At 47.6% G+C, this 24,043-nt stretch overlaps 1 protein-coding gene across 4 annotated transcripts in view; it reads right to left on the bottom strand.

The window, feature by feature from the left end:
• Positions 1–24,043, bottom strand: part of ttn.2 (titin, tandem duplicate 2) — a 165,846-nt gene that overhangs the window by 73,411 nt on the left and 68,392 nt on the right. The window contains exons 94-130 of one of the 4 annotated variants that reach the window (XM_028433819.1): positions 19,592–19,660; positions 19,372–19,482; positions 19,196–19,285; positions 18,818–18,862; positions 16,788–18,428; positions 16,340–16,390; positions 15,838–16,233; positions 15,474–15,752; positions 14,693–14,962; positions 14,473–14,612; positions 13,888–14,014; positions 12,723–12,989; positions 12,372–12,638; positions 11,947–12,210; positions 11,518–11,657; positions 11,282–11,408; positions 10,842–11,108; positions 9,947–10,213; positions 9,461–9,727; positions 8,834–8,973; positions 8,621–8,747; positions 6,746–6,888; positions 5,029–5,152; positions 4,670–4,936; positions 4,273–4,370; positions 4,005–4,173; positions 3,657–3,926; positions 3,308–3,574; positions 2,892–3,170; positions 2,400–2,808; positions 2,147–2,271; positions 1,614–1,880; positions 1,248–1,517; positions 875–1,174; positions 494–796; positions 210–397; positions 17–131 (exon numbers count right to left, since the gene is read on the bottom strand). In XM_028433819.1, the coding sequence (XP_028289620.1) occupies positions 17–131; positions 210–397; positions 494–796; positions 875–1,174; positions 1,248–1,517; positions 1,614–1,880; positions 2,147–2,271; positions 2,400–2,808; positions 2,892–3,170; positions 3,308–3,574; positions 3,657–3,926; positions 4,005–4,173; positions 4,273–4,370; positions 4,670–4,936; positions 5,029–5,152; positions 6,746–6,888; positions 8,621–8,747; positions 8,834–8,973; positions 9,461–9,727; positions 9,947–10,213; positions 10,842–11,108; positions 11,282–11,408; positions 11,518–11,657; positions 11,947–12,210; positions 12,372–12,638; positions 12,723–12,989; positions 13,888–14,014; positions 14,473–14,612; positions 14,693–14,962; positions 15,474–15,752; positions 15,838–16,233; positions 16,340–16,390; positions 16,788–18,428; positions 18,818–18,862; positions 19,196–19,285; positions 19,372–19,482; positions 19,592–19,660 (8,946 nt within the window). The remainder of the gene's footprint in view (positions 1–16; positions 132–209; positions 398–493; positions 797–874; positions 1,175–1,247; positions 1,518–1,613; positions 1,881–2,146; positions 2,272–2,399; positions 2,809–2,891; positions 3,171–3,307; positions 3,575–3,656; positions 3,927–4,004; positions 4,174–4,272; positions 4,371–4,669; positions 4,937–5,028; positions 5,153–6,745; positions 6,889–8,620; positions 8,748–8,833; positions 8,974–9,460; positions 9,728–9,946; positions 10,214–10,841; positions 11,109–11,281; positions 11,409–11,517; positions 11,658–11,946; positions 12,211–12,371; positions 12,639–12,722; positions 12,990–13,887; positions 14,015–14,472; positions 14,613–14,692; positions 14,963–15,473; positions 15,753–15,837; positions 16,234–16,339; positions 16,391–16,787; positions 18,429–18,817; positions 18,863–19,195; positions 19,286–19,371; positions 19,483–19,591; positions 19,661–24,043) is intronic. The other 3 variants (XM_028433820.1, XM_028433821.1, XM_028433822.1) reach the window with 3 other exon arrangements.

Raw genomic sequence — 24,043 nt, 5'->3', positions numbered from 1 at the left:
GACTTGTCTGTCTCACCGTGCAGGTCGTCGGCCAGCAGAGGTCCAATGATATTTGAAGGGTCGGAGACTCCAGCAGCATTTTCAGCAAACACTCTATAGTTGTACTTGGTTCCATATTTCAGACCAGACACCTAAAAAACACATGAATCATGTTAGTTCTTATCAAATCAAAATAAAATCTGGATATAAACCCGGATGTGTTTCTGCACCTTGTAGAAGAGATCGGGGCAGAGGCGGGCGTTGCAGCGGAGCCACTTATCAGAGCCATCCTCAGAGCGCTCGATGATGTAACCAGTGATCATGCTGCCTCCGTTCTTCAGAGGTGTCTCCCAGGTAAGCTGTACCGAGTTCTTGTTCTGGTCCTGCCAGGACAGGTTCACAGGGGGACTTGGTCGCTCTGCAGTGGAACACACAGAAAACTTGCTTCACTCCACTGCAAGACAAGGTGTGGACTCTTCAAACTGTATTTTTACTGTATTTTTGGTCAACTCACCGATGGGGTCCATGATCTTGACGGGCTGTGAGGCTGCACTGGGTTTTCCAACTCCGGCTTTGTTCTCAGCTTTGACTCTGAAGATGTACTCTTTGTTCTCAATGACATCATTAATGATGGCACTGAGCTCGCCAGCTTTGGTTACGTGAACCGGAGACCACTTCACTGATGTCCTGTCACGCAACTCAATGATGTAAGAGGTAATTGGTGAGCCACCATCTGACAGGGGAGGCTCCCAGGAGACAGTGCAGCCAAACTTTGTCACATTACCAACAATGACGTTGAGAGGAGCTTCAGGAACGTCTGAAGATGAAAAACAGGAAACATTTCAGGACCTGTTGTAAGATCACTTCTGAAGCACTCTGCAGATCGAAGTCTTACCAAACTTGTTCTTGGCCTGTACAGGTTTGTCTGTCTCAACATTTGGGCCACTGCCGACCCGGTTTCGGGCGCAGACTCTGAACAGGTACATGGAGTCCTTCTGGAGGCCAGTAACCACGTACTCCGGGCTCTCAGCGTGGTCTGTGGCAAGCGTCCAGGTCTTGCGCTTCACGTCACGTCTCTCTACCACATAGCCAGTCACCTTGCTGCCGCCATCGCTCTCAGGCTCCTCCCATGCCAGGCTGACCTCACCGTCGGCTGTGTCAACCACCTGGAGGTTCTTCACGGGTCCAGGGACATCTGTGGAGACAACACTCATGTCAGAGGTTGTGAGTTTGGTATCTGGTGCATGACCTTTGGTGAGAGAACTTACCGATGACGTCTAGGTTGATGAAGGCCTCTCCCTCTCCGTGTTTGTTCTTGATGACAATCTTGTAGCGGCCCTCATCAGACTTCTTGGGGTCCTTCAGGCGGTACTCTGTGCGGTCCACAGAGGTGTGGATGAAGTCTTTAGGCAGACTCAGGTTGTTATACAGCCAGTCAGCCTCAGCTTTAGGGTAGGCACTGTATGGGACAGCCATGACAATAGGCTTTCCAGCATCTGTGACGTAGCTCTGGTCAGTGGTCTTAATCTGGGGCACAGCTGGAGGAAGAAGAGGAGATGTCAGGAAACAGAAGTTTTGGCAACGTCTCATATACGTTTCTTAACAGTGACAGAACAGTGGTATGTGTCTCTCACCTGCCAGCTCCAGCTTGGCCTTGGCATCTTTGTCTTTGACGATGAGTCTGTACTCCCCCTGGTCTCTGGGTCGGATCTCACAGACCTGCAGCCTGTGGACTTTACCCTCGCTCATCATCTGGTATTTATCTCCCTGGACAACCGTCATGTTGTTCCTCAGCCACTTCACCTCCACCCTGTCCTTATTGAGCTCCACCTCAAATACGACATCAGAGCCTGGAGCCTCGAAGACATCCTGTGGTGGCCTGATGATCTCCACTGGGGTCTCTGCAGGACAGGAGGACAGAAGAGGTCAGTGTTCTAAATAATGTATAATAATAATAATAATAATAATAAATGTTCACTCTGACAAAAACAATTTACTGTTCCATTTGCATAAATGATGCATGTTTGTAATTAAAATATATTTATGATTATCTACATTTCAAAGTTATTTTTCAGTCTCAGATTGAGGCCTGTAGCTGGACTGACTCCTGTCAGATTAGCCTTCAGCTCGAATAAGGAAGTTCACAGACTACATGGGTTCGACTCACCTTCCACAAAGAGCCTGGCTCTGGACCTCTTCTCGTCCACACCACAGGCATACTCACACTCGTCATCCGGTCTGCACTCTTTGATACGCAGAGTGCAAATCTTTCCGTCTTTCTCAATTTTATATCTGAGAGAGAAAACAGGAAGTTATTTCAAAGAACGTTTATACAGTCAGGGGATTTTCGTTGTGTGTTGACGTGAGATGCGTGACATCAGCGGAACCCCGCCCACCTGACACCTTTCTGTCTGACGTACCTGGGTCCCTCTCTGATCTCACGTCCGTTCCTGTACCACTTGACATCAGCCTTCTCTTTGGTCAGCTTGCAGGTAAACTCTGCGTCCTCAAACTCGGCGATGGTCTGGTCCTTTAGCTGCACACCGAAGTCTGTTGGCGCCTCACTGATGATCAGCTCCGCTGTGGACTTGTTGTCTCCAGCTATGGCAGTATACTCGCCCTCGTCGGCCAGCGTGCAGTCTTTGATGGTCAGTGTGTGCTTGTCCTTGTCCACTCTATAGACAATGCGTTTGTTGAAGGAGATCTCGGCCCCAGCCTTCATCCACTTCAGAGTGGCGTTGGGCCTGTTGACCTTACAGGAGAAGCTGATAGTGTTCTTCTCTTGAGTGTCGATGTCCTCCAGAGGAACCACGATCCTCAGGCTTTCCTCTGAAACACACATTAACAAATGAGCATGTTTGCACGTCGCTGGAACAGCAGCCCTGTGATCCTGAACATGGCGTCACACTGACCTTTGACGGTGAGGCTGCAGGAGCTCTTGGCCTGCTCTCCTCTCTGATTTGTCAGGTTGATGCTGTAGTTGGCTTCGTCTCCCTTTTGGGCGTCTCTGACCCTCAGGGAGAACACATTGTCCCTCTGGACCATCACATATTTGCTGCTCTCAAACACGGTCTCTTCGTTCTTCAGCCACTTGGCCTTTGCCCCTTCAGTGTTCACCTCACAGTTCAGGACAACCTCCTGACCTTCTTTGGCCTCTGTGTTCTTCAGAGGAGTGATGATCTTCAGTTTTTCTGTAGCCACACAAACACAGACGCTCGTTCAGTAAAGAGACTCGATGCACTGCTATAAACATTCACAGTGACTCAAATAATTCCGCTCAAGGAGAAAAGACAGACAGACAAATAAAAAATAAGTGGGCAGGGCTTACCCAGCACAGTGAGGTCGGCGCTGGCTCTGGTGGCTCCTATCATCACCACGTATGCACCCTCGTCTCTGAGCTCGGAGTTCTTGATGACCAGAGTGCGTCTCTTGCCGTCCTTGACCATCTGGTATTTGTCTCCCGCCTCCAGCTCCTTGTCATCTTTCATCCATCTGACCTCAAAGGTTTCTTTGGAGACGGAACAGGTGAACTCCGCCTTCTCGCCTTCGACCACCTCCTGCCCTTGAGGCCTGGAGATGAACTCAGCTGCCAGTTCTGAAGTGAGAGTGAGAGCTCGAAGGTAAGACAGAGAGAGAGGCGCAGACAAACACCGACCAGCAGATTTTGGTTTGTGTACCGTTAATCTTGAGGGTTCCAGTAGTTTTGATGCTGGGACTCAGCCTGCAGCTGTACTCGCCGGCATCATCCATCTTCAGGTCCTGAATGAGAAGGATCCTCCTCCTTCCGTCCACGATCTGCTCGTAGCGTCCGCCCTCAGGCAGCTCCTGGTCTCCTTTGTACCAGGTGACATCAGCGCTGGGTTTGGACACCTCACAGATCAGCTTCACGCTGTCTGTCTCTGTTCCCTCTACATTGGACAGGTTCTTGGTGAACCTCGCCTCCTCCTCTGCAGCCACAGACACACGAGGTTAGATGGACAGAAAGACGGCAGCAGCAGCATCAATGACACACACAGAACTCTTACCGACGACAGTGAGCATGCCGGAGGACTTGGAGGTCTTTGCGTCACATTCATATTCAGCCTCATCATCAAATGCAGACTTGTTGATGATGAGGATGTGTTGTCGGCCTTGAGCTATAATTTCATACTTCTTCCCCTTTCGGATTTCACTTCCGTCCTTAAACCAGCGGACCTGCAAGCAAGAGAAGGAGGTGGTCGACTGTGAGCTCTCTGAAATAAGCCCTCCACTGAACTTCTGAACTGGACAAACAGGCCTGTCAGGCGCCCTCACCTTGACGTCCGCTCTGGAGACTTCACATTCAAACCTGGCAGGTTCCTTCTCTTTGACCTCGACATCATGGAGCGGCTTCATGAACTCAACATGTGGAGCTGGCCGCACAGAAAACACAGGTTAACAGGACCATTCCTCTGTAGTCTCTAAACATCTTTATAATGAGAGGACTCATGAGGCAGCCTTTACCTTTAACACATTAAAACTGGGATCTTTAGGATGTCATGATAATCTTTCTGAGGGACTCCTTGTCCTAAAGGCTCCCACAACATTGAATGAGCCTTTAAGTTTTAAGCATTCTTATGGTGGTGCATGCTCTCTGAGACCCCCCTAGAGGGCTCATTCATAATTTTTTTTTAGCCTTTGAAACAGTACCTCCCCTCGCAGCCATACTCACGTTCGACACTGAGGTAGCAGGAGGTCTTGAAGCCTTTGGCGTCACATGTGTATGTCCGTGAGTCGTCCAGAGTGCAGTCATGGATGACCAGCGCTCTCTTGCGGCCGTCGACGATCATCTCATACTTCTTGGTCTTACGGATGTCCTGTCCGTCCCTGAACCACCGCACTTCTGCATTCTCTCTGGACACCTCACACTCCAGCGTGGCCGTGGCTTCCTCCTCCACTGTCTGGTCCTCCAGAGGCTTTGGGAATTCCACTGGTGCCTCTGAGCAGACACACACACACAGACACAGGTCAGCAGCTTGCCCGGTGTGAGATGTCACATTGACCGGAGGTCAGCAGGTGTGTCTCGCTCACCTTTGACGATGAGGTTGGCCTCCGTCTGGAAGTCTTTGGCGGTGAGTTTGATTTGACCAGCTTCATTCAGCTGAACGTTTCTCAGAGTGAGACTGTGGACTTTAACATCAGCCTTCAGCACCACCTGCAGGGCACACACATGTTTAAACGCCCTGAACACAGTCAGGCACACACACACAGTGAGTGGGGGTTTTATTACCCTGAGCAGCACCTACAGGGTCAAAACAGTCAGCATTGGCTCAAATACCCTGAACACTGTTGTCCAGCTCTCAGTGGACTTGCTTCAGACGAATAAGACTAAATATGTAGTTACAAAGATTTAAATGTTGCACAAGTGATGTTAGAACAGCTGCTAGTACAACCTGCTATGCTAGATGAGACAGACAGACAGACAGACAGACAGACAGACAGACAGCATGGTGGTTTTTTCCACACTAATGCAAACAGTGAGCTTAACATAAGTATTGGTGTTGTTGGTCGTGTTGGTGGTTTGTGGGATTTTTCCCCCTGAAGTGTACCTGCCAGGTCTGCAGAGCACGCTGTTCTCAGGTCTCAGAGTCTGTCAGCTGAGCTCTGACAGCTAAAACGAATGCAGACAGCTGCTTTCCTTCCCCCAATTTAAACGACCTCTGACACCTGACAGCTGATTTTACCACATATCACTGAGCTGCCACATAACTCTCACCGAAGCACGGAGCTGATATCATCCAACATATATGCCTGTTTTATATGTATAACAAAAGAAGCACAGTTAGTGTGATCTGTGATGATCTGAGCTCCCAACAAAATGCAGTGTCTCTGACCTGTAGACACAACCTGCTGCTGTTTTCAGCTGTTGCAATTTGTAGCTTATTTATTCATGTGTCTCAGTGTGTGTGTGTGTGTCTGTGTGTCTGTGTGTGTGAGTGTGTGTGAATGTGTGTGTGTGTGTGTTTTATTGGGCTCTTTGTGGTTTGTTTGTCAGCACATGGAAACATTTGCAGCTCCAGACACTAAACAGATTCAGCTTTGACTCAATGATCAGGATGTAATGAGACGCTCCGACCCGCCAGCCTGCTGCCAGCTCCATCTACATTTCTCAGACATTTCTTTTTACTTGTTGTTGAAAAGCAGCAGAAACATTAAATGAGACAGAACTGCTCATTAAGATGTCATGACCACCATGAGGCATGTTCAGACCTGAGGTTCACTCATGTAAAGGAAGCCGTTCATAATGGAGCTGTGTTTGGTGAAAGTGCCGCGTGTGAAGCCGTGTGGAACATGGAACATGTAACATGCAGTAAATCACACTCGGAGGCCGATCGTGTGTCACAGCTCTCAGATTGCATCAGATAATCAAAGTAATCCTGGTGTGATTTCAGACTCGGCCTTCTGCTCTGATTTCAGCGTGAAAAGGACAAACACATCAGCACCAACACTCACAGCATGTTTGCTGCTTTTAAACCCGAGGCTGTCACATAGCTGCTGTTGCCACCTGCCCCGCGCCTCAGCCTCCTGTGGCTGTTAAAAATAACCCCGCAGAAACGCTTGCGGGGCAGAAAAGTCTCCCTGCCTGCGTTATCTCAAAACCAGGATCGAATGCTCAGCTGGAATCCTGAACCTCCAGCAGCACCAGAGCCTTATATGAAGACAGGCTGCAGGACCACTGTGCGCCCTGGACTCATGTGGTGTCAACAGGAAGTGAATCAGAGACATGCTGAGGTGTGATGGGACTTACTCTGTCGCTTGGTTCCAGCTTGGTACCCCCCAGGAACCACTCGACAGCGATGCCTTCATATGACAGCTCACACTCGAAGGTGGCGGTCTCTCCAGCAGTCACGGTGGCATCCTTCAGAGGCCTCGCCAGGCCGATCACTCGGGCTTTGGATTGGGGAGAAGACATGGTTAGCTCCCCCCCGGCACAGGTCCACAGATCCAAAAAATCCCCAGAGAGACACGGCTAATCCTCAGTGGCTAATCCTCATGGTGTGGTTGAGCTGAAGGCAGGCCGCTGCAGCCCTCAGGACAACTGAAGCCTGCCGCCCTGGGACTTGGCACTGGGGGGCAGAGCTCATTAGCATACGACCTGCTGTCACACGTACATGTCAGGCAGAGACCAGTGAGAGCTGGGGTCGCGTCCCCCCCCACTGCCAATCACTGCAGACCTCCTCTAGATAAGGCATGCAGCTTCTAAAATAGCTGAGGGGTCTGATTGGCTGACGGCCCACCTCTGCCAAATCCATCAGGGGAAGCCAATCTGCTGCTGTCAATCACCCAGCTGCAATTTTCCTGGAAAAGGAGAATGTGGAGCTCCTCGCAGGAGTTACCCAACATCACCGTGCGGCCGACATGGCAGCGCTGCTGTGTATGTTTTGGTGCTGCGGGCCCAGCGGAGGTCCGGGTGGTCAATTCGGATTAACAAGGCACATCAACTATTTACGACGGGCTGCTTCACATGCCTGAATTAAAGCCTGTTAAAGGCTCATCGGAGAGCTGTCAGTGTGAGCATCATTTGATTTTACAGTCACAAACAGGGGGAGCACTGTCACCTCCTGTTCTAAGACAAACACTGCCAGCCTGTCTGATCAGGGCTCAGCTTTAAAAAACCTCCTTCAGAAGGACTCTGTGATAAGAAGTCAGCCTGCACAGACGCTGGGTAACTTCTCCTGTGCTGAGTGGAAACAGATGTGATAAGACGTGACTTTATCTCAGCCTGCCTCCATCGCTGCTCAGGTTTCATTCATTCTTCAGCTGCTGCATATAATTACAGGATCTTCTTATAGAGAAGCAGACGTGTGAAGATGGTTAAAGCTGCAGTGCTGAATGTTTTTAAAGCTGCCGATTCAGCCAATCAGCAGCTGACAAAACTCTCTGTATCTAAAAGCCCGCCCTCAAGTCATGGTTACACAAGATGTTCACATAGAGCAGCTGTAACTGACCCGTCTCCTCACAGAGAATTAAAAAGGAGGATCCTTACTGCAACAAAACGTCAAAGGAGCTGAGTTCTCCTCTGGTGTGTGTGTGTGTGTGTGTGTGGGGGGGGGTGTGGATAAAGACTTTCCACACTAATGTTTAAACTGTACAAAGATGGACCTCTGCAGCTGGAGCATTTTTAAAGATGTTTCATTTGAGCAGGTTTTAGGTCAGGTCTCCTACATGGATACATCTTGCAGCACCTGTGTCAGTTTGACAGGAGTCAAGCCTTTCACAGAGGGATGTGAGGACTAACCCAGCCCCGATAAATGGCTCAGCTTGATCTGCCCACCCTGGCCCTCCAGCAGCAAACCTAAAGGGAGGAGCAACTACAGAGACGGAGCAGCAGGATGGGAGGCAGAGGGGGACAAACACCACCTGACACTGTGTGTGTGTAGTTCCTCTCATGGCCAGGAGGGGGAAACAAACATTCTGCACTGCAGCTTTAACATTTTGGAATTAACTTTCTATCATCTAAGATTCTTCCTCCTCCATCTTTAAACCAGTGTCTGCAGCAGCTTCTGTCTCTGTCTCATTATAATTCATGAGCAGCTCTCAGCCAACCAATCAGGATGGAGTTCCTGTTTCTCAGGATAAGATGTAAATGTCTGTGGAGGGTCTTTCTGTGTGTTTGTGTCACCTTTGACCCTGAGCTGAGCTGAAGATTTTGCGTTCGCTGCCGAGAAGTCGACGCTTCCTGCCATGTTCATCTTGCAGTTGTAGAGTACCAAGACATGGCGAGCTCCTTCCTCCTTGATCTCCACATCCTGATGACAAACATCCACAGTTCAAACTCAGCATCACAACCTTATCACATCTGCTCTCACCTCAGATAAAGTAGTGTTTATCTTACAGCGGACGGGTGGAGCGCCTCTCCCTTCAGTTTCCAGGTAGCATGGAGGTCGTCTGCTGAGATCTCCGTCTCAAACTTGGCCATCTCCATCTCTGTGACCTCCACGCTGTACAGCGGGCGCACAAACTTGATGTCGCGCTCTGTGGAGGTTCAGACAGACGTTAGATGGAACACCAGAGTGAGGGTGGAGCTGAGTCTCTGAGAGCCTCCATCAGAGTGAGAACAGGTCCGGGCCGTCACACAGTCAGTGAGACTTACAGAGGACATGCAGACGAGGCGAGTAGCTGCCGCTCTCATTCAGAGCGACTTACAGTTGGTGCAGCAGACACGGAGTAACAGAAACCAAACCAACAACATCTGAACCGTCAAACCAAGACTTCAAAGTTAATTCTACACATTTAATTAATTTATGTAATAATAGAATAGACTCATGTCTCCCTGTGTCTGTACAGTTCTGATGTGCAGGCTGGACGGTTGTCATAGTACAAACATTACACACATTCAGAATGGGGACACAGTGACGGAGGGTGGAGGCAGGGTGTCGGTGGACAGCGGTAGGTGGGGCCTGCGGTCCTGGTGGGTTCTGGGTCGGGGAAGGAGGAGGCTGAAAATGGCCGCAGGTATTACCTTCGATGTTCAGGTCGGCTGTGGTTTTGTCGGTGCCACAGTCGCAGGTGTACGACCCCATGTTGTTCTTCGCCGCCTTCTTGATGACCAGCAGGCGCTTCCTGCCATCTGATTGGATGAGGATGTTCTTGGAGGAAAATATTTCACTGCCGTCTTTAAACCACGTGACGTCAGCAGCGGCCTTGCTCAGCTCGCAGGACAAAATGACCTCGTCCTTCTCGACGGCGGTGTAGTTCTGCAGCTTGGCTGTGAAGTACAGGTCGCCCTCTGCAAAACAACGTCAACAGCTGAAAACACAGACGACACGCTGAGCACGCGCCTGTGATGTCACAGAGCGTTAACAACGAGCAGCTCAGTTTAAATGATCAACATCAACACAAGGTGTCAAAACAAAGGAGACCGGAGCGCAGACTTTGTCTGAGCTCTGCGTGGAACTGCAGAAAGAGGTCACGGTCACTCTGACCCCTGCAGCTCCTCCATACTAACCGAGCACGGTGAGCGTGGCCTCGGCTGTTTTGCCCATGGCCTCCACTCTGATCATGGAGGTGTCGTCGATGGTGACCTCCTTGAAGGCCAGCGTGTGGACCTTTCCTTCTTCTGACATGTGCACCACCTTGCTGGGGTGCAGGCGGACGTCGTTTTTGTACCAGACCACAGGGATCTTTTCATGAGAGAGTTCCACACTGAACTCTGCAGTTTCACGTTCCTTTACAGTCACATCTTTAATTGGCCTGATAAACTCGAGCCGGATACCTGATGAGAAATTATACGTATATGGCATTAAAACTGGGAGACAGTTTTAAAAAGATGGCCTTGTCAACAATGTGCTGATGAAATGTAGGATTTATGCAGAATTAACTCCACAAAAAATTCCCTTCATTCAATCTCTAAACTCCAAAACCTGCAGCCTCATTTAAATACACAACTTCTTAAAAAAAGACAGCTGTAAAAACTGAAAAACCATCAGAAGCTGAACTTTCCAGTGCTCCATGAACGCATCATGTGACATATAGTCTAACCAAAATCAAGCTTAAAATATTCCATCAAGTCTCTTTACTCCAAAACCCTCCAAACATAAAGAGTTCCGTCCAACTAGATCCAGTACAAACATAAAGTCCTGTCCTCCTCAGCACCCAGCAGGACGCCATGATGGAGTCACTGTGAGCAGCAGTCACATGACCAACACTCAGAGAGTCTGACCTGCAGCTTCCTGCAGCTGATCTCTGTCTGAACACCTGAGTGATTCTACACACACACTCTGACTGCTCTCTGCCTGCAGACAGGATGGAGCTGACCAATAAGAACACACTGACTGATCATGTGACAGGAGTCCAGAGGGTTAAAAGACACAACACTCACAGCATGTGAAGACTGCATTTACCTTTGATAATCAACTTTCCAGACGTCCTCTTATCTTCGGCCTCAAACATGTACTTGCCTTCGTCTTGGTATCGGGCCGACTGTATGATAAGTGTGTGTCTGTTTCCCTCCACCTGGAGCTCAAACCTCTCATCCTTTGATAACTCCTGAGGGCCCTTCAGCCAACGGAAGCTTTTGGGCTTTCTAGAAATTTCCAGTTCAAACTTTGCCTCATCCTTTTCGTACACGTGCAGGTCAGCCAGCGGTGTAATGAATGAGACTGGGAGCTCTGTAGATTCAGACACACAGGGTTAAGTCACGGCTCCACACTGTTCACACGATGTAACAGCATTAACCCCATCAGCCCCAGAAACCTCAAAGACCAAGAGGAAGATTTAAGGTGACATAAAGACTGCTGCAGGGCTCCAGAGCTTCCAGCACAGACAAGAAGTGAGCGCTCACCCTTCACTTTCAGGTTAGCGGAACACCTGGCGTTGGCGGCGGCGAACGCCACCTCGCCTGTCTGAGGCACTCTGCAGTTGTACAAGACCAGCGTGTGTTTGGCGCCGTCTTCCACGATCTCAATGTCCTGCAGACGTCAGCAAACACAGGAGTGATCAGAGGCGTGGTGTGTCCTACCCTCAAACCTTTTCACACACATCTAGTCAAAAAGTGATTTTCCACTGAGGGAGACATACGGCGGAGGGACTGAGGACTTCTCCGTTCAGCTTCCACTGGCCATGGACGTCATCTTCACTCAGCTCAACCTCAAATCGAGCCGTCTCTCCATCAAATACCTCAGCCCCGTACAGAGGCCGAACCACCTTGATGTGACGAGCTGATGTTTAAGAGAGGGGACAAAAGACTTACGTGTGTGGACACACAAACACACACAACATAAAAACAGACACATGTACACACACACAGTTCATGGTGAAAGAACACTGTAAGACTGACTCCACCCTAAACCAGGGCGAACATGTCACAGAGTCCTCTGGGATGTCTCGCAGTGTGTTTCCACCATGGTATGGACAGTGAGACCACAGACAGGTGTAGGATTAAGAACTGATGAAGGTGTGTCCAGCGGCTGACGAGAGCTGAGGTTAGGAGGTGGTGCAGGGCTTTACCTTCGATATGGAGCACTGCCGTTGTCTTGTCTGTCCCACAGTCACATACGTACTGTCCTTTGTCTTCGTCTCCGACTCTTTTGATGACGAGGGTTCTACGTTTGCCCTCGGCTTTAATGGCCACCGTCTTAGAGGCCTTGATCTCGGCCTCGTTGTGGTACCACATGACATCCACGTCTTTGCTGAGCTCACAATCTAGGACCACCTCGTCTTTTTCCACTGCAGTGTAGTCCTGCAGCTTAACCGTGAAGTACGGATCTCCCTCTGAAAGGGGACAGTCCATGACAAACAATGAACAGAGTCCACAGAGACACCACACAGACACACAACTGAGGCCCCTGTAGACCTACAAAGACACACACGGTTCTGCAGAAGGAAGAGGACACAGTGAGACAGACAGAGGACAGCACATATTGTGGGTTTACCTATGACCGTCAGGTTGGCCATGGAAGGAATCCCTTTGGCCTCAGCCTTAATCTGGCAGGTGTCATCGAGCGTCACCTCCCTTATTTCTAGCACATGTCTCTTTCCGTCTACTTGAGTGACCACCGTCCTGCTCGGGTGGATTTTATCGTCGTTCTTGTACCAGGTGACTGGGACGTTCTCGTGAGAGAGCTCCAGCTCAAAGCGAGCCGTTTTGCCTTCCTTTACTGTTTGGTCCTTTATTGGTGAGATAAATTTGAGCCTGATACCTATAACCGTGTCAATAGAACATGGTCACATGAGCGACTCAGTGAGCACAGGCAGAATGAAACACCGGGCGCTCCAGGACTTACCCTCCACTGTCAGTCTGGCTGTGGACGTTTTGCCCAAAACCTCAATTGTATATTCGTCCTCATCATCAAACTCACAGCAGTTTATAATCAGCATGTGCTTCTTTCCATCATCGATGATGTCATACTTTTGGTCTGGGGTGATGATGTCAGCCCCTTTGTACCACATGACCTTAGAGACATCCTTGGTGATGGTGCATTCAAACTTAGCCTGTTTCTTTTCGGGCACAGAGACGTCCTTCAGTGGGACAACAAAGTCCATTTCTATCTCTGTGTTAAAAGGGACACAGGTACGGTACATCAACAACAAACATAAACAACAAACAAACCTTAAACAACAACACTGAACTACAGACAGAGGCCAGTCTACTGTGTACTTCCTCATGTTAGGGATCAGGAAGTTGTTGGACTCATGCTTCAGGGACACTGGTCTCTGGTTCACTGATCTCACACATGGCTCAGTCCTGCTGGAGATGTCTTCAGGTTCAGCAGGTCTTCTGTTGTCTTCCCATGAGTGTTGAGGGTTGAGGGTTAAACATGCTCAGGGAGCGTCATCCTGCTGCTAACAAGGATTCATATTCAGGTGTTGTCCAGAAGAATGAGGAGTCCCCCTTCATCTTCAGCTGTCATCACCTCAGTGCTGACAGGATCGCTCAAAGCTTCGTTCTTCTGGCTGTTTTTCATCTCCAAGCAGTCAGCCCAAACCTGCAGTTTCCCCGGTGTCCACTAAAGGCTAGCTCCAAAAGCCTCTGAAGGCCTTCCTGTCTGTGAGTCGATTTCTGCTAGACGTGCTCTAATCTGATTAACTGGCCACTGCCCATGGACGTAACATTACCACACAGACAGAACAGGTAGAGTGACATCACAACATAAATACCCACATAAATCTGACAGAACACGTGAACACACTGAACAACAAACAACATCCAACAAAACAACAAACACCAACAGACATATTTGGGGTCCCACATCAATTCTTCTTCGTCGTCGCAGGATGCCTGAAGTCGCACCAATAATCAGTCAACTCATCAATCAATAAAAACCTAAGGTCCGCCCTCATGTGCCATACAGCTTTATTTAATCGTTTACGGACCTTACGTCTTTATTTGTACAGCTAACAGCACAGTACAGTGTAGTCCCAACACTGGCCACCGGGGGCAGCTCTTACCTTTGACATTAAGCATGGCGGTGGTTGTGGCGTTCAGAGCCTGGTAGCACACCTCTCCAGCCTGATCCAGCTGACAGTTTTTCAGTGTGAGTCTCCGCACGCCGCGCTCCATTTGGATGTCACATGTCTGGTGAATACATTTATGTTGAAAGGGGAGTTAATGAGGGCACATTAAGACTGAGGCTGGCTACTCACGAAAGGATGATCTGGATCTGGATGATCGAAAGTCTAATTTAAGACTAGCTGCACCCAGCTATAAATGGAGTCATGCTTATGAAGTAGCAGCAAAATGTTTAGCATCAACTGTTGTTTGGCATTCTAGACATAAAGATGAGGAACGCGTCATTACAAATCCAGGACACTCCTGAAACTGAGACAGCCAGCTATGATGTCGTCCTCTGTAATCTGTAGAATTGTTACTACGAATGTGGTCTCACAGGCCGGTTGAGTGGTGTCGTACACTCAGAGGACTGTAATGTTTGAAATTAGTAGAACTTTCCTTATGTCTGTGGTCTGCATGTTTTTATATAAATATTTAGCCGGCCTTATGTGAGAGTGTAGAAGGACACGTCCTCCCAGTCTTACCGGAGATCTGGTTAAAACGTCTCCTCTGAGCTTCCATTCTCCTGGAACATCGTCCTCAGAGATCTCCGTCTCAAACGTGGCTGTTTCCTTCTCCACCACCTCAACACTGGTCAGCGGCTTCAGGATTTCAGCCTCCCGCTCTGAGGACAGGGCATGTTAGTACTCCAACATTTGTAATATTTGAAGAGCTACAGCTTAAAGGGATATAAAGAGAGATCACCTCCGAGGGTTAGCTTGGCAGTGTAGAGGCGTCCCTCCACCTCCATGGCATACTCTGCTACATCATCAGGCTGACAGTTCTTGATGGTGAGTGTCAGCTCCTTTCCTTCCTTCTTGATCTCCACCTTGTCAGAAGGAGTGACCTCGTTCTCTCCTTTGAGCCACTTCCAGTTGGGAGTGTCCTTGAAGAGCTCACATTTGAATGTGGCAGCGGCCTTTGGTTTCACGTGCTGGTCTCTCAGTGGTTTTACTATCCAATCTTTGATAATCTCTGTGGGAGGTAAACATTACTGCATCAGTGTCCATCAGCCTGCACACAGGTCACACGTTCCATGTGCAGAGCAGACTAAATCACCTCAATGTAAGGAAGGGAAGTGACGTTTATACTTCCGAGTGTCTCAGTGATGCTAGCTGACCCTCTAACAATATTGTAGTAAAATATTGAGTGGATAACAGCAGCTAACTTACTTGATGTCAATGCTACATCAGGCAGCACGCTGCTTGTAAATGATTTGATTACTGAATTACAAGCTAGGGTTTTCAAATATCTTTATTAGCTGATGCTATGATCGGTAAACACCAGCAAACGGATTCATTAAACCCTCTTCAGTAAGCCTAATTTACTTGCCTATGTCATCCTACGCAAAGTAGGCTGTGTAGAGTGTGCATCGTGTGTGTCTAACGCCCTGCAAGGTAGAAGCAGTTAGCTAGCTAGCTAGCTAGGTGTATCATAGACAACAGTGGTCCTGGTGGCTGATAGTGGAATGGCTTCTGCTGCTTACCAATCACTTTAACATTTGTGGTCGTCTTGACCTCCTCCTGGGCGGACACTTCACATGAGTAGGAGCCGGTGTCGTCCTCGTTGGAGTTCTGGATGGTGACGGCGTGCTGCATACCGATGACATTGATCTGAATCTTACCCTCACGCTTCTTCAGGATCTGGCCGTTCTTCTTCCAGACCACATCTCTCTCTTTGTTCAGCTCACAGGTCATGTACACAGGCTGACCCTTCAGAGCGGACGTCTCCTCCTCCAGCTCTTTGATCCATTTTACAGGGAGCTCTGTGAGAAAGAGGCAAAGACAGATGTTACATTGTTCAGGCCTAGCATAGCATTTAGCATTCTTAGGAAGACAGAAACACTCTACCTTCAACAATGAGCTTGGCTGTGCAGGATATCTCCTTGCCAGCATTCTTGGCCACACAGGTGTATTCACCGGTGTCCGACAGCTGCACATCAATAATGTTCAACTTGCGATCTTTGCCATCTGAGGTGAACTTGTGCTTTGGGCTCTCACGCAGATTGCTGCCATCTTTCATCCATGACGTGATGGCAGTGGAGGGCGACACCTCACACTCAAAGACAGCTGACGATCCGATGGACTCGGCCTCCTGCAGCACGATGTCCTGCAGCTTCTTGATGAACTTCAGTGGGACAGCTTTGAGTTTGAATCCTCCGAATGGCTCCTCTGGGGGTGTCGGGCCTTTTCCACCAGGCTTCAGTCCACGACCCCGACCCTCTCCAGGGGACGGGGTCTGCTTGGCTGAAACCATAAATTAAAGAGTTAATTAACACTGGCTGAAGGATACATTACTGTGAAGGTTTGTGATGACAAACATGATGTGGCAGTGTGTACTGTTTGAACTTACGTTTCAGACCTCTGCCTCTGCCTCTTCCTGCTTCCTCTGCAGGCTGTCCCTCTGTTCAGAAACAGGTCAAATTAATTTGCAGCCCGCAGTGTAATCACACATGAATGTTTGTGAAGACAGGTGATGTCATTCTGATGACACTGAAACATGTTGATGAATAATGTATAATGACACTGTACAGCCATGAAGAGATGGAATAACAGATGTCAAATGCAAAGATGACATGAGACATGGTGGACCCATGAGAGGCGAGACACACACGATGAAACACAGAATGTGATGAAGAGGACACATGTACAGGAGATGGCGTGAAGCGCGTCAGATATGATGGGTATAGAGGATTTAGATGAAGTCATGATGAGGTGGACATGAGTGAAAATTATTTAAGCCACAAGGGGAGGGTTTTTCTTGGTCGTCACCCAACGCGCAGGTGCTGGCACCATCTCACCTCTTCTTGTCACCCCTGGAACCTCCAGAGCACCCTCCTCTCCTTCACCTTCCCAGTCCTCAGAGCCATAACTGTCCCGTGGAACCAGTTCCCAGGCCCAGACCTCCTCTTCCTCCTGCTCAGTCGCTTCCTCAGCTTCAAAGTCCTCTTCAAACACTTCCTCCTCTGGCTGGGTGGCGACCTTCCTCATCTGCACAGCTCCAGGAGAGACCTCTTTCACCAGGGGAACCTTCTCTTTGTCAGGCTTAACCGGCTCTGTGGCCTTGTCCTCCTCCGGTGAGGGCTTCTTTGGAACCTTTTTGAGAGTCACAGCTTCGATGGAGTCTTTCGGTGACACAGTTTTAGGAATCTTCTTGAGTTTATCCACACTAGGCTTCCTCTCTACTGGGACTGCCTCAGCTTCTTTGAGCTTCTCCACTTTAGGAGACAGAGTCTTTTTGAGCTCCACCTTCTTGAGCTGCTCCACAGGCTTTAAAGCCACCTCTTCCTTATCCTCTTTGTCCTTTGGTACAACTCCTTTCTTGATCTGAAGAGGCTTGGCCTCCTCAGGAAGCTTCTCAGTTTTCTTAGAGTCTGGAACAGGAGTCACCTTGTCCACTGGGACTGGTTCCACCTCCTTCAGTTTCTCTGGCTTCTTCTCTGGAACTTCTGGGGTCTCAGGTTTTTTGGGGCGGGCCTCTGGCTCTCGTACTCTGTGTTTTTCCTCTGGACTTGTGCGACGGCGATCCAGGTCATCTGTTGGCTTCTGCTCTTTCTCCACTGCTGGTTTCTTCTCAGGCTCTGCGGCCTCTTTGGAAGGCCTGGAGAAGGGCTTCAGTTTCACGCTTTGTTTCTCTTCTTCTGCTGTTGGAATTTTCTTCACCTCGGTCGGTGCCTTCACCTCCTTAGGCTCCTTCTCTGGAGTTTTCTTCTTATCAACTGGTTTTGGCACCTTGGCTGGTGGCTCCTTGACCTCTGGAGGGGCCTTTTCCGGTTTCTTTGGGGGTTCTTTGCTGTCAACCTCTCTGGGGATGCGCTCTCCCTTCTGGAAGGGCACCATGTCCTTGTCAGGTCTCTCCTTCTCGTCTTTCTCTAGTTCTTCTGCTGACTTAAGAGGCTTTTCAAATGGTTTTAGTTTGACTATTTCTGGTTCCATCTCATCTGTAGGTAACAGCTTCACTTTCTTTAAGGCTGCAGTCGGTGGAGCAGCCTCCTCCTCCTTTGGTGCTTTAAGAGTTTTCAAAGACATTTTGTCTTCTGGTTTCTCGTCTTTTGGGACAGGCTTCTGGCGGGTCCATGCATCTTTAGGAGCTTCTTTTTGGTCCTTCTCTTTAGGTTTAACAACTTCTGGCTTTTTCACCACCTCTGCTTTGTCGCGTGGGGTCCTCTTCTCCGCGGGTCTCCTGGAGATGGTGGACATTTCCACGGCTTCTTCTTTATGCACCATCTCTTCCACAGCAAAGACTGTGGTCTTGGTAACCTTCTGAGGCTCTTGCTCTTCTTCAGCCTCTTTAGGTGACACAGTTGGAATCTTCTTCAGCTTGACAGTCTCCTGCTCCTCTTCCACCTTCCTCATGACTTTGGCTGTTTTCCTCAAAGTGGGAATCTCAAATGTGCCCTCCTCATCCAACTGTACTTTATCTTTTTTGAGTGGAAGCATGTCTGAGGCAGCAAAGGTTTCACATTACTTATTGACACGAACTGACATCACAGTTTGGACAAACATTAAACACACATACACTCGAGCAGACATAAATAAATCTAATCAAATATAGAAACTGAACATTATTTTCTGGTCTTGTCTGGATGAGCACAAACATTACTTTCCTTCAATCCTACAATCCTGGGTTTGTCAAACTTAATAAACATGTAAGAAGACAACTTACTTACTTAACTTACAGTTACAACAAAGACACACATTGTGTTCTCAGCTGGAATAAAGCATGATGATAGTAACCTCTGACAATTTCCCCTCTGTGGGACTAATAAAGGATCAATAACGTTCATTAAGGGTGTCCTGAGGTACAGTGAGAGGTAATGGGTACTCCTACCTTTCTTGACTCCTCCCGGCGCCTGCACAGGTCCCTTGGTTTCATCTAATACAAAGTACAGTTCAGAAAGGTGTCAATAAGCCACAGAACAGGTGATGAACAGTTCGAGCAGGGAGATCTTATGAGACAGAATGTGAAGGACATTCACAAAGTCCAGCGTTACATGATCTAACTGGATCAGCAGTAAAACATCAAGTAACGTTAAGTGTCCGAGGTGGCATGCTCATGACGAAGATCAATGAATTAATGACTCACACATCCAGACACACACTGCAACACAAACAGCAGGTACTGCTGCTGACAGTCACAACAGCACCGTGTGCACTGACTGAATAAACAGAGAGGACGCTTCCCTCTCGGTCCCTCCAACACCTCTACCTGTCTCAGCAGCCTTCATCTCTATCACTGCTGGCTTTTCTTCTGCGGCCATCTTGGTCGGTTCTTCAGCCTTCTCGACAGGCTTCATCACTTTAGATGTAAAAGAAGAAGAAAGTGAAGTGTCACCGTTTTTCTGACACCTCACGGTGCTGGTATGAAGGATTCTGTCATTGTACCTGGCACCATCTCTGCTCGTGGAGTAACTTTCTCCTCAGCCCTCGTTCTGTCAGAGACTTCAGGCAGCTTCTTGACTTCTTGAACTTTTACAGCAGCTGCTGGTTTCCTCTCTTAAAGTGCAAAGCGAAGAGAAATCAACACACCAAGAGTGACATTCTCACGAATGCCTTAAAAAACTCCCACACAGACACAAACAGGTGAGAAGAAGAAGCCGGGTACCTTCTGGAGGAGTGGCCATCTTTACTGCTGGCTCTTTAACTTGTGCTGGTGACTCCTCCTTCACAAGAACTTGGAAAAGAAATGACATGAAAATCAGACTACGATGCAAAGACAGATCCAACACAGAGCACACACCTCACTTCCCTGTCTCCAGACTCACAAACGCAGAATTAGGAAACACAGTGAGACAAACATGAACCATAAAGCTGTGAGGGTTTAAGGAAAGACTCTGCCTCAGCTGACAGAGGGGTGAGCAGGAAACTGTGCCCAGACACAATGGGTGACATGAGATGGATCTCCTCTGTGAGGATGAAAACCTGGAGGTGCTCAGATCAAAACCAGTCAGTGCTCAGTGACAGACTTTCCCGCTGTACCTCTGGACGCTTCTCCAACAGACACATTTGCTTTTCCTCCTGGTCCCAAAGTGGAAACGCTCCCTTCTATGATGGACTGAATCCTGCAGCCTCCTGCCTGTTGCCTGCTTTCAGGTTCTTCTGACTCCTGTGTGCTGCTGCTGTGTTCTGGATCAGCTGTTTTTTCTGCCATGTTGACTGTGGTTTGATCTGTTACTGAGGGCTCTGTGAGCTGACCTCTCATCACATCAGTATCAGCTTTGAACTCATCTTTAGCATCTGTTCCAGCGAACATGCTGTTTTCTTTTGTTGTGAGTCTGCCTGTCTCTCTGATGGCTCGGTGTTGTGCTCGCTCGGCTGTTAGAGGTGACTGTTCACATGTGACAGGAGTTGCTGCAGTTTTACACTCAGTGTGCTCCAGCTGTGAGGCTTCAGCAGGTCTGACTGCAGCTGTTTCAGCTGTAAGTCTGAACGTCTGAAGCTCTCCTGCTGGAACATCAGGTACCGCCTGCTTGGTGGTATCTCGTTGTCGCAGTAACTTTTCAGGTTCTGATTTTTCTACTGAAATAACTTGGCTAGTTTTGTCACCTTGTGTCTCTACCTTTGATTCACCCCCCTCCACTCTAATGTGTTCAGATGATTTCTGCATCTTCTCTTCTGTGCATTTCTTCAAAGCTTCACTTGTCCTCACTGTCACGTCTTTGACTAACTCTTCACTAAACCTTTTTCTCTGTGGAACTTCTGATCTAACCTCTTGCTCTTCTGCTATCAGTGGCTTTTCATGTGCGATGTCCATCACAGGAGTCTTTGAAGCCTTTCTTTCTAGTTGTTGCTGCTCTCCATCTGCAGTTGCAGAAAGACAAACATCTTTAACTGTGTCTGTCTTAGACAGAAGGACTTCGCCTGTCCTCGTCTGTCCTGTCAGAGTCTCTGCTGTCCTTAGATGTTTAACCTCCTCATGTCCTGTTGCCATAGAGTCGTCTACTACCTTTGCTAAATGATCCTTGTCCTTCCTTGATGATACACCTGTCTGCAGTTTGCCAGGTAAAATAAATCGCTGTAAAGTGTCTGATTTAAAATCTCCTGTTTTGGTTATGAGATGTTTTTCAGAGGCGACCTCCATCACAGGAGCCACTGATGCTGCTCTCTGCACTCGTTGAGTGTCTGTAACCTCAAACAGAGTCGCACTTCCATATTCATCTTTTAAAACAGCTGTTCTCGACTGAAACTCTTCCAGACAGATTTCGGGGCTTTTGTTGGGCCTCTGACTTTTCTTTGTTGGTCTGTCCTCTCTTGCTTCTTTCTTTAACGCTCTGACCTCAGAGGTATCCTGTTCTTTTGTGTTTTTGTCGTCACTTTGATCAGTGCTCTTAAACTGTTGACCTGTTTTTGTAAGTGTGAAATCCTGATCGTGATCCTTTTTACCTGTAACACTCTGGACCTGATCAGCTGACGGTCTGTCTGTACTTTTCTTTGTAGCTTTTGTTTTAGCTTCAATTTGTTCCTGTGTTTCTATGGTGGCCTTTGTGACTGGAGGATAATCTGTTTCTCCATCAGGCTTCTCAGTGTCCTCCAATCCAGACTTTCCTGTCTCTGACTGTTCTGGTGTGGTTTGACTCTCCTCAGTCAGAACTGTAAAAGACTCTGGTAACATCTCTGATTCCTCCGTTACTTTCCTCTGCACCTGATATTCCTGTGACTTCAGCCTAAGTTTCAGTTTTTCAGATTCAGCTGTGGTGGTCTTTGATGGGATCTGTTTGACTGCTGCTGTTTGAGTTCTGGCTGGTTTCTGCTTCTCCTCTAGAAAACCATCAGCTGCTATAATTTCAGTCAGAGTGACTCCTGCCTGTTTCTCAGCAGCTTCTTTCAGCTCTCTACAAGTTTCTTCTACTAAATGTGTCTCTGAAACGTTTCTGTCACCTTGTTCCTCAGATGTTTTCATCACTCTAAGAGGAGACACTTTAAAGGTTTGATCTTTAACTCTGCTGAACTTTAACTCTTCTTGTGTGACTTCAATGACTTCAGGTTTGGTGACTGACGGTTTTTCCTGCCCAGTTATTGTTTCCTTAAGTTCTTCAACTTTTTCAGATCTTTCATTTTTAATTTGAGTTACTGTTTCAGGTTTATCTTTAACTACAACAGGTTTGGGTGGAATTGGTTTTTGTGGAACCTCTTCAGTTTTGTTTAGATCTTTGATCTTTGCAGTTGTTGAATCTTTCAGAGGAATGATCTCTGAAACTTCTGCTTCCTGCTGAGCTGCTATAAACTCAGTCAGAGTGACTCCTGTCTGTTTCTCAGCAGCTTCTTTCAGCTCTCTACAAGTGTCTTCTACTAAATGTGTCTCTGAAACGTTTCTGTCACCTTGTTCCTCAGATGTTTTCGTCTCTCTAAGAGGAGACACTTTAAAGGTTTGATCTTTAACTCTGCTGAACTTTAACTCTTCTTGTGTGACTTCAATGACTTCAGGTTTGGTGACTGACTGAGGTATTTTTTCCTCAAGTTCTTCAACTTTTTCAGATTTTTTCATTTTAATTTGAGCTTTATCTTTAACTACAACATGTTTTGATGGAATTGGTTTTTGTGGAACCTCGTCAGGTTTGTTCTGATCTTTGACCCTGCTGAACTTTAACTCTTCTTGTGTGACTTCAATGACTTCAGGTTTGGTCACTGACTGAGGTATTTTTTCCTTAAGTTCTTCAGCTTTTTCAGATCTTTGATTTTTAATCTGAGCTTTATCTTTAACTACAACAGGTATGGATGGAATTGTTTTTTGTGGAACCTCTTCAGTTTTGTTTAGATCTTTGATCTTTGCAGTTGTTGAATCTTTTAGAGGAATGATCTCTGAAACTTCTGCTTCCTGCTGAGCTGCTATAAACTCAGTCAGAGTGACTCCTGTCTGTTTCTCAGCAGCTTCTTTCAGCTCTCTACAAGTTTCTTCCACTAAATGTGTCTCTGAAACGTTTCTGTCACCTTGTTCCTCAGATGTTTTCATCTCTCTTAGAGGAGACACTTTAAAGGTTTGATCTTTAACTCTGCTGAACTTTAACTCTTCTTGTGTGACTTCAATGACTTCAGGTTTGGTGACTGACGGTTCTTCCTGCCCAGTTATTATTTCCTCAAGTTCTTCAACTTTTTCAGATCTTTTATTTTTAATTTCAGTCACTTTTTCAGCTTTATCTTTAACTACAACAGGTTTGGATGGAATTGGTTTTCGTGTAACCTCGTCAGGTTTGTTCTGATCTTTGACCCTGCTGAACTTTAACTCTTCTTGTGTGACTTCGATGCCTTCAGGTTTGGTGACTGATGGTTCTTCCTGTGACTTCAGCCTAAGGTTCAGTTTTTCAGATTCAGCTGTGGTGGTCTTTGATGGGATCTGTTTGACTGCTGCTGTTTGAGTTCTGGCTGGTTTCTGCTTCTCCTCTAGAAAACCATCAGCTGCTATAAACTCAGTCAGAGTGACTCCTGCCTGTTTCTCAGCAGCTTCTTTCAGCTCTCTACAAGTTTCTTCTACTAAATGTGTCTCTGAAAAGTTTCTGTCACCTTGTTCCTCAGATGTTTTCGTCGCTCTAAGAGGAGACACTTTAAAGGTTTGATCTTTAACTCTGCTGAACTTTAACTCTTCTTGTGTGACTTCAATGACTTCAGGTTTAGTCACTGACTGAGGTATTATTTCCTCAAGTTCTTCAATGTTTTCAGATCTTTCATTTTTAATCTGAGTCACTTTCTCAGGTTTATCTTCGATGCCTTCAGGTTTGGTGACTATTGGTTTTTCCTGCCCAGTTAGTTTTTCCTTAAGTTCTTCAGCTTTTTCAGATCTTTGATTTTTAATCTGAGCTTTATTTTTAACTACAACAGGTTTGGGTGGAATTGGTTTTTGTGTAGCCTCTTCAGGTTTGTTCTGATCTTTGATCTTTGCAGTTGTTGAAAGTTTCTGCAGAACGTTCTCTGAAACCTCTGCTTCCTGCTGAGATCCCATAGATGTAGATTCAGTTGAATGTTTTGTTACTCGCTCTCTGACTGGTTCTTTAACTTTTTCAGGTTTATCTTTAACTACAACAGGTTTGGATGGAATTGTTTTTTGTGGAACCTCTTCAGTTTT

Source organism: Parambassis ranga, chromosome 21, assembly GCF_900634625.1.
Source record: "Parambassis ranga chromosome 21, fParRan2.1, whole genome shotgun sequence".
Lineage (NCBI taxonomy): Eukaryota > Metazoa > Chordata > Actinopteri > Ambassidae > Parambassis > Parambassis ranga.
This window is presented reverse-complemented; position numbering and strand designations above follow the sequence as displayed.